General features: G+C 39.0%; 1 protein-coding gene across 3 annotated transcripts in view; it reads right to left on the bottom strand.

Moving 5' to 3' along the window:
* Kmt2e (lysine methyltransferase 2E (inactive)) overlaps positions 1–14654 on the bottom strand; it is a 68169-nt gene that overhangs the window by 11241 nt on the left and 42274 nt on the right. For all 3 annotated transcript variants that reach the window (XM_029477081.2, XM_021161961.3, XM_029477084.2), the window contains 7 exons: positions 13433–13663; positions 13201–13331; positions 11112–11229; positions 9942–10051; positions 7121–7385; positions 6329–6427; positions 357–521 (listed from right to left, as the gene is read on the bottom strand). In XM_029477081.2, coding sequence (XP_029332941.1) covers positions 357–521; positions 6329–6427; positions 7121–7385; positions 9942–10051; positions 11112–11229; positions 13201–13331; positions 13433–13663 — 1119 coding nt within the window. The remainder of the gene's footprint in view (positions 1–356; positions 522–6328; positions 6428–7120; positions 7386–9941; positions 10052–11111; positions 11230–13200; positions 13332–13432; positions 13664–14654) is intronic.

Below are 14654 nucleotides of genomic sequence, written 5' to 3'. Positions count from 1 at the left end.
GGTAACAAAACAATTCAACACTTTATATTGGAAGTCAAGTATAATCTCGTTTCAATTCTAAATTCCCCATAGGGTTTGAAAATGCTTTAAAAGACTAGTAATTAGGTATTATTTAATATTCTTGGGCTAGTGAGATGGTTTCACTTGCACACAAGCCTAAAGACCAGTTTGAGGCCCAGAACCCATGGGACTGAGGAGGGAGAGAAGTGACTCACACAGAGTTGTACTCTGCCCTCTATGTGCACGCACACAATAGCATTGAGCACACAGCCATCACTTTTATCCATGGAACTCTACTGTGTAGAGACTTTAAGGCACTAAACTTGGACAGTCAGGGTGACCCTGAGGGATGATACCTGCACCACTTCGGCATCGGCGATGACCTGCGACTCTTTGCATTCAGGCTTAACTTCTGTCTTAGCTGTGCTGATCCTTTCCAAAGCTTGTTCTCGTCTTTTCTCTCTCTTCTCAAGTCTGGCAAAAGCTTGCAAAATTGCTTCCATTTTTCTTTCTTCTCTTGTCTATGGAATTTAAATTTGAAGTAAATGTCTTATTCCAAACAAGAATTCTAAATGTCAAATGTTCATGACAGATTTTAAAAGCTGCTGTGATACTATTAGCATAACAAGTCTATTGTTGGTAGGTATGGGAACAGATGACAGCCACTCAGCATGTGTGAATCCCACACTTCATCTCAGTGAGCCGTTCGTAGTGTATGCCAAGAAAGGACGATACAGCAAAACAAAACAGCCAGAAAAAAAAGAAAACAACAACAACAAAAATAGAACTTATTTTCTTTTACAAAACCAAAAAGATTTTAATACACAAATTTGCCTTTTTTAAACACAAAGACTGAAAATTCCTAAGGAAAAAAAATGTTGAAATGAAAAAATTTATATGCACTTAAGGAGTCAGGCATATAGTCTTAGGTTCAAACCATGATCCTACCAGTAATTTTTAGTAAACAGCTCTGTCACCCTTTTTAGGAGTGTAAAAGCATACAATACTTAAACACTTAAGGACTGTTACTGAGTTCAAATAGAAAACATGAGGCTTTTAAAAAGTACTGGAAAAAAATGGCAGGCATTCCAAAAACAAAAACAGTAGCTGTCATTTCTTTCACCCTTTTGCCCTCCATTACAATTCTCTTAAGGCATTCCGCTACCTTCTGCTCTTCCTTCCTTACACTGACACTCTTGGGTAGAGAATATTAAGAACAAGACCCAGAGCCTTGAGCAGAGGGCCTGGCAATGCTTCAGCTCTCAACCAGAACCAGGAAGCAGGTCCATCAACTGTCCAGTTCTCCAAATGAAAGAACCAGGTCCTGAGGCTCAGATCCATTTGTCTTTCCTCCTTCATTGTCATCGATGTGGGGAAGAAAGAAAGAAAGATCAGAAACTCAAGATCTGGCTGCCATACACTTCGCAACACTGGAGTGTCAGCTTTAGTTCCAGTAATTACTGGAAGAGATTTAAGCATTGATAGATAACTGTTCTTAGTCTTTCCTGGGTTTGTAGTAAACATATTCAGTAAGGAACAAAAGATGTTAATGCAGTGTAGCTAGGAGTGCTTTGTAAGGAGTTTCTAATTTTCACCCTTTTGATTTTACACCCAGGAAACTCAGGGCCACAGAGGTAAGATTACTTGTTCTGTGTTCTTACAATCTAGAATCGGTAATTCAAAACATTAAAGGTTTTATTTGTTCTCACCAGAACTGGAATTTTTTAAAAAGATTTCTTTTATGTATATGAGTGCTCTATCTGCCAATTCGCCTGCATGCCAGAAGAGAGCATCAGATCATTATAGAGGGCTGTGAGCCACTATGTGGTTGCTGAGAGCTGACCCAAGACCTCTGGAAGAGCAGCCCCCAGAACTGGAAATTATAAAGCCAAATTCTCATTTTTTTTTTGTTTCTACTTTTACCTTTAAAACATGACCTCCATAAAAACCTGTTTCTATATATTAAATTTTTCTAAAATGCACCATTTAGAAATCTAGATATCACAAAAATAATCCTTTCTTTTGTAGGCTAAACTCCCTTGAAAACAGTGTAATAACTACATGTTGATTAAACCAAACACTCCTTCATAATGTTTAGCTAGGATTCCCCCTCCCCATCAAAAAATGGCACATTGCCTTCTGTTGATGGAACAAAAAATGTACATGTATGTAGGTGACTCAAAGGGCCTTTGCATAAATTATGAGTTTCCTGACTGCTAATCTATTCATCTTTCCAATTAACTGCTGATAACAAAGCACAAATTTTACATTTCTACATGTGTTTATCCTATAGCAATAAAGTTGAAAGCACCAAATTCCTAATAACTTTAGCCGAGATTCATCTTAAAGTATGTAGATGTTTAAGGATAAATGACTGATTTTACTCAGATTTTAAAAATTAGCAGGTTTTTTTGTTTTGGTTTGTTTCTTTTTTTAAAGTAGTCCTGGCTGTCTTGGAACTCACCATGTAGACCTAATCTGGCCGTAAACTCTGAAATCAGTATCCCTCTTTCTCCTGAGTATTGGTGCCACCATGCCTAGGTTTTATTTATTTTTAATTGTGTTTAATGTATGCGTGCTCTGATGCACATACATCTGAGCCAGAAGAAGGCATCATATTCCTTGTAAACAGCTGCTGGGAATTGAACTCAGGACCTCTGAAGAGCAGCCTTAACCACGGAATCATCTTACCACCACCCCCTCTCCCAGGTTTGCTAGTCATCACTGTATCTAATGCAATCCTTGATACATGGTCGTGTGTAAAGAAGCAACCATTTTACTGATCTATCTGAAAAATATGTTAACTTGAGTTTATAGGGAACTGGAGCTGTTGATGAGATAAGAGATAATGGGTATCGTAATTAACCCCTTATAAGACTACTTATAGCTTGTAATGGCTGTAGTTTAGAACTGTGATGCAAGCCATGGCTTTATCCTGAGCCCAAAGCTACTTCATTATCTGTGAGCTGGGAAACTCAGAGCTGGATTTGATAACTGTTATGCTGATGTTTTAGGTATTAACCAGAGTATGTGGAAGTATCCCATGTGACCTCCCTGGTTCACTATTCTTGTGATATATCTTAGTACATTATTTCTTAGTATTACAATTTCATGTAAGCAGGAGAAAAAAAAATCTGCTTTGGACCTCTCCCCATTTGAGATGTGCTTTTGATAATTTAAAATGTTTAATTTTGTGTGTGTGTGCATATATGTGTGTCTGTGGGAAGGAGTGGTATGCATTTCAAAGTGCTGTGTGAAGGACAACTTGGAGTCAGCGCTCGCCTTCCATGCAGGCCCTAGAGATGTTACTCAGAGTCATCAGGCTTGGCAGCATATGCCTACACCCACTAAGCCGTCCTGACTGGGCTATCACTCATCTGTAGCTTTCCAGGTGAGCTTAGTGTCAGGAGCAGCATATGTTTCTCCTGCTCTGCTTTGCTACCTTGCTGTCTATCACCTGCCTTTTCTTAAAATGATCCCTGCAGCTCAAGAGCAGTCCACCTGGCCAGGAGTAGCCAGAGTACAAGATGAAGAGCGGCTGGGGAAACTGTATCTCTGCAGCCTTCCAGCCTCCTTTCCTCAGACTCAGCCCAAGGGCTGCAAATATTCCAACAATAAAATATCCCCATTTTAAAACTGAGAAACACAAAAGGGCATGCAAAATAAAGGAGATGAAACCAAAGAGCATCTACTGAAAATAAGACTTCTTATATTAAAAATACTGTCCCCCCCCCCCAAACCCCTTCAAACAGCAATCAGAACTAATAAATGAGCCAGGCAGTGGTGGTACACAGCTTTAATCCCAGCACTCAGGGTGGGGGGGAGGGTGAAGAGTAGGGATGGGGTCCTGGTGTGTGTGTGGGGGGATCTCTTATGAGTTTGAGGGCAGCCTGGCCTACAAAGGGAGTTCCAGGTCAACCAGGGTTGTTAAATAGAGAAACCCTGTCTTGAAAAAACAAACACAAAAAACAAAAATGGTAACTTTAAAGATCACTTAGACTATTAATAATGAAAATCATTCCACAGTAATAAGCCTTGCTTACATGTATTCCCATTTCCTCTATCACACGAGGGTCCAGTGCCCCCCTCACAGTCCTGTTCGTTGACTCATGTTCGCTATGACCACTTTCTATGAGAGCATATCTGCCTTCTCTAGCCACCCAGTACTTACATAGTAAAACACACCCACACAGCAAACAGTCAGGTCTCTGTTAAAGAGAATTATGTTCTGCATAAAGCATATACGTGGAGGTGTACTGGGAAGCATGTGGAGGCTTTGGATATGTTACAAGGTAACTAGAGCATAACCATCTCATTTGGTTTGGACAGACTATAAAAAGTAAACTTATTCCATTCTGCCATGCATTTTAACAAAAATGGTTCCTCAAGGATAAGAAACTGAGAAAGGTTCTTAGCATCAGTTTCACCGTGCAATAAGGAGAAATGTGAGAGAATGAGATCCATCCTAAGTCTATCATCAGATGACTTTTCTGACAACAAATTTGCTCTCCTACTGTAATATTAAAACCTGGCACATTCTAAAACAGGCTTGCTAAGTTCACTCATTTTTAAATGCATAAGCAACAGCACAGATTCTGAAGAATGGTGGTGTACCAGGGTGCTTGTTCAACAAAGTAAGAACCAGGAATGTCAGAGGGTCATCATGTACCCCAAAGTTGCAAGGTATTCAAGTGCAGATAAGATGAATCAATAGAATTAACCTAGCTAACTATAACAGTTTTTCACAGACATCAAATTAGACATCTATGGAATACTGTGTGATGTGGAGGAAGGCTGAGGAAATGGTGAGAACTGTGTATAATCTAGGTAAAGGCTACAGATATTAGCTGATGCTTCACTTAGCTCAGAGCTTACCTAGTCTAATTGGGTGTTGTCCATTTAGTCTGCTCATTACTAAGCTGCTATTCTAAAAACCATGTAATTTTTCTCCCCTTAGCAATGGGGTTATGACATGAGTTCTCATAAGGAGTTTGTTAGTGTATGAAAACTATCTGGCTTAGACATCTGTCACCTCACTGATCACAAGGATTGATTAGATTTATCTGAATGTCTAATGTCCCCTTTCTTCCAAGCCACTCCAGCTCCATGTGTGTGCCTCAAACTGTACTCAGTTAAAAAGGTAGATGACTTCAGATAAAGTCTTTGACAAGGGTAGGTGAGTAGGTTGTGCTCCCGTGTCAAGAGTTTATGCAACAAGGATAACAACTCTGGACATTCCTGGCTAGCTGTCTGGCAAGTCCAGAGACCTACCTCATAACTTCATGACTATCCTTTCATTTGATTCTCAAATTTCTGTACTAAATGTGAACACCATCGTGATTTAACTTCCACGGGCTCCAGTTTGAGCGATGTGACTGGAATAGGCCATGAAAGCATCAGGAGGCAGAGGTAAATGGTTGTTAAGAAGAGTTCCCAACAGTTTCAGCTACATAGACACAGCATACACCATACCCTCATGTCTAGAAACAAAAGACAGGCTGGAGCAATGCTTCAGTGGTTGGGAGCACTGGGTGCTCTTCCAGAGGACCTGGGCTCAATTGGCAGCTCACACTTCTTTACATGGTAATTTTTCCGGTGGTGGGCATAGTAGATCAACCCAGGCCCTTGATGAGCTATGTGAGTGCTCTATCTCCAAGCTGCCCTGGGACCTCTAGTTTACTCTTCTCCTGTCCTCACCCATGGCAATCCTACGGCTTCAGCCCTGCAGATCTTGAGGTACAGGGATGAGTCAGTAGGCTCTGCTGCTAGAACTGACGTACAACCTCTTTCCTGGCATTTATACTGAAGAAACCTTTACAGATAAATCACGAGGGGCCCAGCGCTGCTGTTCTAGTAACAGCATGAGCACACACATGGAGGCCACTAGGTCATGGTGGATTGTCAAGTTTTGATACATACTGACTTTGATATGTACCCTACCTGACTTAATAGTATTGCAAATAGTTCTGTTTCTCTCTTAAATCATGAAAAGAAATAATATATTCAGCTAATGAAAAGACATACTGAACAACAATTGTCACATTAAATTTATTAACAATTCTTAGCCTCAAAAATGTTATTTCTTAAAGGTGGTATACATTCTTAAATGCCTAATGAAAATCAGTAAAAATATAAAAACAAGACAAAACAGGAAAACCAGGTAAGTGTATTGAAATAGTAATGGGATAGCCAGGTAAAGCTGTTCAATGTCTTATGTTCCACATGTGCTACCTTGCACGACAGATGCCCACATGAAGGCAGTTCCCTGGTGGAGGAGCAGCTGCCCCAGCCCAGGGTACCATAAGCAACTACAAGATTCCCAACTTACCATCTTCCTTTTCCTTTCTGCAATCTGTTCCTCAGATTCCATTTCTACTTCATTGCTAATAGGAGTTTTTTCTTCCATATCATCAATAAAATCTGGTTCCTGAAAAATGGAAATTATTACCTCATCTATAAACTGGGAGCTATGCTGTGCCTTTTGACTAAAATTGTGAAATAAGCCCACCAAAATCTGAATTTCTAAACCAAGTTTTCAAATTCATACTAGTGAATAATTTTGTTTTCTGGAGCTCCAGTCAAATATAGTAGTGTGGCCGAAACAAATTTTCACCAAAACCTGCTGATATGAAATCTCCAATGTTTTTTAAGTTAATACTTAAGATGGACAGACACAAGGCATAGTGGCACACACCTTTAGCCATGTACTCTGGAGGCAGACGGAGACAGCTCTGAATTCAGGACTAGCCTGGTCAGTAATGAGGAGTTCCAAGCCACTCAGTGAGACACTGTCCCAAATCAACTACAAAATACAATCTAGAATGTTGTTTATGACCTAGTCTTAGGAAAATGTCCAATTTCTGTAAAGATCTGTCAACATGACTGCTTCCTAATAACGTGGCATAGATTGTAGGAGTCAGTCCGTGTATGTCTGTGTGTAAGCAGCAGAACAGGACTAGAGCTGGAGCACTAGCAGAGAACTTGCCAAGGGTATGTTAGCCCCTGTTGCAAACCCTGCACTGGGAAAAAATAAACTGTTAAATAACTGTATGCTTTAAAAAGGTTTAAATACAGTATTTCCCTCTCTCAAATGCTTCTGTGAGAAACAGGATGTCAGTACCTGGTTGTTTGACACTGACAGCCTCAATGGAGAAAGCTTTCTCTGTTTTGTTTCTGGACTCCTTATTTTGTTGTTTGTTCCTTCACAGTCCAAAGTAATATTCTGATTTTGTATGTCTTTTTCTTTTGAAGTATCTTTCTCTTTTTTTCCTTTTTTCCTTCTGGTCTCATAACCACTATTGATGTTTTCTGTGGATTCTGAGCTTCGCTTGAGAACAGGGCACTCTGGATTTTCCTTGAGGCATGCACAGTCCACCTTGTATTTGCTGAAATGATAACCAGGTAAATATTAATATATAAAACGAAGACTGAAACGTCCATAATCTCTTTTAGGCTGTAACACCATGAAATTTATAAGCCTTAACACCTTAATAATTTGAATTTCTGGTATCACAAAATAAATGTTTTCTTATAAAAACAAAGTATTAGAGACTGGTTTTGTTGTTCCATTGTGGGGATTGAACCAGCACTTCAGATATGCTCGGCAAGTACTCTCCTGAGTTGTAGCTCCACCCTTGAGAGGTTGATGTTTTGAACAGTCTTTTAAAGTAAAATGACTCTATAGCTTATACAAGATAACATAGTAAGGCAAAAACCCATCCTTACTGGGTCTGAAAGTGTTATGCTGACTATAAATTTGACTTCAATTAAAAAATGCTAGCTATGATAAGTACGAGATCTTACCTAGTTCACATTACCCTTCAAGAATGATTTTTTTTTTCCTTGTTTTTTCTGAGAAAGGGTTTCTCTGTGCAGCCCTAGCTGTCCTGGCACTCACTCTGTAGACCAGGCTGGCCTCGAACTCAGAAATCCGCCTGCCTCTGCCTCCCAAGTGCTGGGATTAAAGGCATGCGCCACCAACGCCCGGCTCAAGAATGAGTTTAATAATAAGTTTTCCCTAAAATATACCTTGAAGAAAATGTATTGAGTCTTCTGTCTTTTAAACTACACTATTCCTCATCTTCTCCATAACTATTAGTATTCTCAATTTTACAGATGACCTTAAAGTTAGCTAACACTATTCTAGAGGCTTTCTTTTAGGATTATGCTTAGCTGCAAATATAATTATGTAATAATAATCAAGTGACCAAGCAAGTTATTTAACAAGCTGAAGTTTCCGTCCGTATTTCCTCCATGCTAGGAACTGCTATAAACATTACATATGTTAACTCCCAGAAGTTTTAACTATTATGTGAGTAGTGTTGTCAGTCTTGAGCTAAGGAACTAGAGAGATGCAGAAACAGCCGTAATGTTACAGTCATCATGAGTAATCAAGCCAGATATCAAGTCATACAGGTCAGTAAGAGTTTATACTATGGACTTCTATGGGATAACAATCTCCTAAAGCAGTGAGTGTAAACCATTATGTTAAATTTCCCCTTTCTGAAGCGTTAAGAAGTCGTTTAAGACAGCAAGAGAGGATAAGACAGCAGGTAAGCATTTTAAGAAGAGGCACCACACGTTAAACATACTCGTTCTTTCTTACTAATACACTTTCAAAAGAAATAGCCTGAGGCTGGAGAGCTTACTCAGTAGTTAAGATCACTCCCTGCTGTTGTAGAAAACATGAATCTGCATCCCTACAGAAGGGGCCCCTCACAACATTGCTCCACCTCCATGTGATGCAATGTTTCTGGCAGCTGCAGGAACCAGTACACGTGTGTCATACATGCACATAAATACATGTACAAATAAAAAGGAAAGGCCAAGTTTGATATGATAAATCTGAATCATAGAGATGCATACAGAAGGTAAAGGAACTGTACTTTAACTGATACGATAATACACACTTAAAAGATTAACTTCAGAAAGAATGTCTGTCACATGAAATGTATAGTATGTAAGAGAGATGGCTTAGAGGTTAAGAGCACTTGTTCATTCAGAGAACCCAAAATTGGTTTCTAGCACCCATAGTTGGATGGCTCCCAACCCAGCTCCAGCTACAACATTCTCTTCTGGCTTCCAGCATCCATACACATGTGATATACACTGTCCCCCACACATAAACAAAAATTAAAAAATAAATAAATAAATAAAATATAGTAGGCAATTAATTAAAATGTTTATAACCCATAAGACTTCAAAATACATAAGGAATTCAAGGAGAGTAAAAGTCTATGCATATGGTACACATCTGTAATTTCATCATTCAAGAGGCAAAGGCTGAAAGGACAGAGTTCTAGGACATCATAGGGAGTTGAGGCTAGCCTAAATCCTCCTCTTTACCCTTAAAAGACAGAATTACAGGCCTGTATCATCATGCCTGACTTTTTTCCTCAGTCCTGGGGATCATACCCAGGGCTCTACAAACACCAGACAAACACTCTAACCACTGAGCTCCATCTCCTATTTTATTTCTTAATTTGGAAAATAAGTACATGGATATTTGTGTTGTTTGTATTTCATATTATAGTCTGAAAAATATTTTTTACTGTATGATCTCCAACAAACCATTTCTACTATATTGTAAAGAAAATTTGGTGCAGTGTCTTTTGTTACTAAGAAAAAAAATTATGTATTAATCAAGTGACATAGGGGGTTGCTTAACAAGTTGAAGTGACTAACAACTTGAAGGAGAAGAGAGAAAAGGGAGAAAATCCTCACATAATAAAGTCAGTTTTGAAGATCTGTGTTTGAGCTACTAATCGGAAGGCATGAACACTGGCGTGTAAGTTTGGAAATAAGGGACAAGGGTAAAGGAAGACCTTGTAACAGCACACTTAACCCAGAGACTCCTGATGAAGTTATAACAATGTCTAAATTATTATGAAGACAGTAAACAACTTTGAAACAACATAAGCCATTCACAGGCTTGAACTTACCAATTCCCATAGTCAAAATCAAAGGCAATGGTAATTTCCGTCCCTTTTGGAATACTCTGTATAGAATAAATGTAGAGATGTATGGTCCCCTCTTCAATTTCATGCCTCACCTGTTAATTAGGAAAAGTAATTTTACATTTCTACAAACTACTTAGAACAACTTTATTTTGCAAGTGAGAAAATTATTCATTATTGTTGTTATGGTTTATTTTTGAGACAGTGTCTCACTATGTAGCCCTGGCTGGCCTAGAATTTATAGAGATCCACCTGCCTCTGCCTTCTGAGTGTTGGGATTAAAGGCTGTAGATTAGCATGACTGGCTTAAAAGTTTTTTCTAAAACCATTTTATAAACATGTCATAGAAAAGTCCCCTTCATCACAAGAGTTCCAGGTCAGTAGTTGTCACCTGAAGGTTTTCAGAGGTACACTGCCAACAGTTAACCCTACAGCCTACCTCTACCATCCATTCGCAATAGAACCAACAATGCATTCTCTTCTGAGCAGACATATTTTTTTACCTTTTCATCGTGTTTCAAATGGGAGGTTCTTGTGTGTGTGTGTGTGTGTGTGTGTGTGTGTGTGTGTGTGTGTGTGTGTGTGTGTGACACACAGAAAGCTGGGGGTGTAGTTTACTTGCCTAACATGTGTGAGGTCCTAGTTTAGTCTCCTGTACCACCCTCCCTTCCCACACACTAAATAAATATAAAAATAAAAAATAATATATCTGCTTTAGCTTTTAGCTAGGTCACAGAAGTTCATAAAATAACATATCTGACCTACAAACAGAGCTTCCGATATCAACAGAAATTCAATATCCCCTCTTCTAAGCAACATCACAGATTCATAGATATAGAAAGAAAAACAAAACAAAACAGGCCAGGTCTCATTCTGTAGCACTGGCTGGCCTAGCACTTCTTTGTTGTGAGGATCAGGCCAACCGTGAACTCTGAGTTCTGGCTGTGTCTGCCACACGAGAGATAAGAGGTGAGGGCATAACCAGACACAGCTTATGGATAGTAATTTTAGGATTAAAGATTGTCACCTAAATATTGACAACAGAAAAATTCTGGACAAAATGAAATACATCAATAGTTAAAGGTTGTTTAAAGGCAGGCAGACTCACGGACTGTGCGCTCCTGTTTCCCCTGAGGTGGCAATAAGCTTACTTACCTCTGCATTCGGTGTACAAGAACGCCTGATGAATCTAGCCTCATTCCCAAAAGTCCTCGCGTCAACACACATTTCAAGCCCATGGAACTTAGAGTAGAATAAAACAAAAGGGTATGGCCTACAAACAGAATATTATAAGGTTGTAGTATAGTAGGGCTTATTTTGTTGTAGAGTGCTTGCCTTGTGGGGACAGGATCCTCAATTCAGTCCCTAGTGTCACAAGACAAGCAAACCACAACAAAAACTTTTCTGTTATTCTTTTAGAGGCAAGTAAGTAAAAACACAACAGATTAAGAAATTTCTAAGACACAGAAATAAAGCAAGCATTTGATATGGGCACTCTGACTACAGAATACACTACTTTAAACAAATAAGACTTGTGTCTACCTCAAGTTGCTTAAGTCAAAAGCAATTAAGGTGGAAAATTTTTTTAAGTAAGTTTTTAAATCTATATTTTATGTGTATGGGTATTTTACCTATACATGTCTGCATACTATCTGTGTGCTTGGAACCCAGAGGAATCAGAGGAAGGCCATGGACTCCCCTGAAACTGGAGTTCTAGATGGTTGTAGGCCACTACCATGTGGGTACTGGAATCAAATACATGTCCTTTACAAGAGCAGCTAGTGCTCTGAACCGTTGACCTAGCTCTCCAGCCCCCTTTAGACAGAGATTAAAAAAACAAAACCAACAAAAAACTATTCCTTTTACATGCATTTGAAGTCCCATTTCCTGATGTGTTTAAAATTGATTTATACTAGATTTCAGATAAAATATGCTCTATAAGAGACATAGATCTTATGTATCTTTTGTGGCATAAGTAAATACTCAAATTAAAGACTAAGAATGCTTACTGTATTAAACAGCACAGACTTTTATTTCCCTAAAGATAGCAAGATATTTCTATACCTCTGAGAAGGATATTGATCACAAGATCAAATCAATTCTCCATAAGAATCCTACACTTCAGAAGAAGCCTCTAGCCGGGCGTGGTGGCGCACGCCTTTAATCCCAGCACTAGGGAGGCAGAGGCAGGTGGATTTCTGAGTTCGAGGCCAGCCTGGTCTACAGAGTGAGGTTCCAGGACAGCCAGGGCTACACAGAGAAACCCTGTCTCCAAAAACCAAAAATACAAAAACAAAACAACAAAAAAAACCTCTCTAAAACCATCCCAACATCAACAGAGCATAGTTAAAAGTGATGTGGTAGCACAGGGACATAACTAATCCTGTCTAATAAAGGGGAGTTTCAGTTTTAGCCACCAAATCCTTTTCAGGTTCTAGAAATTAGTAAGTGGGAAGCAACTTGGGTAGTGGGAGGCAAGGTTCTTGAAAATCTTAAAGAATGGAAATCCCTGACTGACACATTATATAGCTAAGCAGTCTTGCTTTTACTTGTTCAATGTGGCTTACTTTTAGTATTCAGCAATACAAGCAAGAGGCTTTGAAATAGATCTTTACATGTTGTCACACTACAAAAGTTATCGCTGGCATGTTAGCCATTCTATTCTTTAAAGCTCTGAAAGGATCGTGGGGAGGAGGAGGGGGAGAGGGGGAGGGGAGGGAATCACACAAGGCATCGTAGCCCAGTATTAAAACCTCAGAGATGGTCTAGGGATGGCTCAGCAGGTAAACATTTGCCATGCACATGTAAGGACCCTTATAGGAATTAGATCATCTACAAAGCTAGCTACACAGGACATGGTGTAATTCCAGTGGTTCTATATCAAGTTGTAGGGGCAGGCAGTCCCTGGAGGAGGCCAGCTAGCTTGGAGTGAACAACAAAGACAGTCCGTCTCAATAAGGTGGAAGGTTAGGGCTGCGGTTGCCCTCTGACCTTCACACAGATGCCATGGAATAAACATTCCCCCAGATGCACATAGACATCCTGTGTATATGTGCATGCATACACACACACACATTCCTTTTGTTGGGGTTGGTGACTCATATCTGTAAATGCAGTATTTGGGAGGCCAAAGCAGTAAGAATGAAAAGTTCCAGGCCAACCTGGGTTATAAAATGAAAACATCTAAAAAAAAAAGCCCCGAATTTTTAACTCTCAAAAACCAACATGAAAAAAATGAATATACCTTTTAAAGAAATATCCATTTGCTTCAAACTGTTCTCTCAGCATAAACTTCCCTCTATATTCGATGATAAGTGCATCAGGAGGCAAGTCTTTGGCAGATTTCAGAATTTTTTTATTCTTCTGTATATGGCTCTAGAATCAGTAAATGTGTAAGTTAAATCAGTTATTCAGTCTAACTAAAGATGTACATAATACAGAGGCAGTTCCCTAAGGCTTTGACAAGTGATACACACCTCTACAGGAGGTCTGAAGAGTGAGTTGTTGGTACTCAATTCTGATTTATTCATGTCTTTGCTGTCATTCCCACTACCGAGTCTTTGAGCTAGTCTTTGTGCCTCTCTCTGAACACCTTCACTATATTGGTTATTATTTGCTTCTTCGTAACGATCCATCCATGCTTTGATTTTTGTTTCCCAAACAAAATTTGAACCATCAGATGAAGGATCAATTTCTGGTGCTGAACCCTAAAAAAAAAAAAAAAAAAAAAAACCGAAGGAAAATAGGATTACTATTTGAATTTAAGCACAAGCGCACATGCACACACACAAATAATTTATAAAAGAGGATATAAAGCTATAGTAATTGCCTATCTAAGCTGAACAAATTAAAAGGTCATAAATGGGCCTGTTAAAATCATATGCTACACATCAGGGAAGTAAGTTGGAAATTGATAAAGGCTAAGTGACATTGAAATAGCAAAACTCCAAGTGTCATTGTCACTATGGTAGCCAATTTAAGGACATCAAATTAAACACTTAAAATTTGGATCAATCTCAGCTAGTGTTCAAAACAAAACAAAAACAACAACGAAAAAACACAGCTAGCATGTGAAATTTCTGATTCTCCAGACTATCAATATCTACTTCATAGCTGCAAACCTGTTCATTTTAACTTCAATACATCTGTATGTGCTCCTAAAACATTGAGCCATCTCTCTATTTGTAAACCGAGTCTGTCTGGTAGGGCAGGCCTGCAAACTCCAGCTATTAAGGATACTGAGAGAAGAGGATTAAGTTCAAGTTCAAGGCACAGTGAGGTCAAAGTCAACTGTGGACAACATAGTGAGACCCTGTCCCAAAAATAACAAGTGAAAAGAGGGTGAGCATACAGCTCAGTGGTCAGTGTTTCACTAGCATGCACAAAGACTGAGGTTCAGTGTCCAGTACTGGGGAAAAATGGGTTTGGGGGTGTCCCCGGAAGAACATTACTAAAATGTACCATAGAAATATAACCTTTACCAGTTACATTCTACAATGAACAATACACTGTAATAAGCTAATCAACTACTAGATTGTTATTTTATGTGAAATTGGGATGGAGCTCACTAGTAGAACACGTAGTATGTAAAAGGCCTTAACTCAAATGACCAGTAGTACAAAAAAAGTATTAGAATATGTTGAATGGATGTCTTATGTATATACATATTTCATTATCAATCAGTTACTAAACAAAGAA

This window comes from Mus caroli, unplaced genomic scaffold, assembly GCF_978045245.1.
Source record: "Mus caroli unplaced genomic scaffold, Mus_caroli_1 scaffold_4, whole genome shotgun sequence".
In the NCBI taxonomy this organism is placed as follows: domain Eukaryota; kingdom Metazoa; phylum Chordata; class Mammalia; order Rodentia; family Muridae; genus Mus; species Mus caroli.
This window is presented reverse-complemented; position numbering and strand designations above follow the sequence as displayed.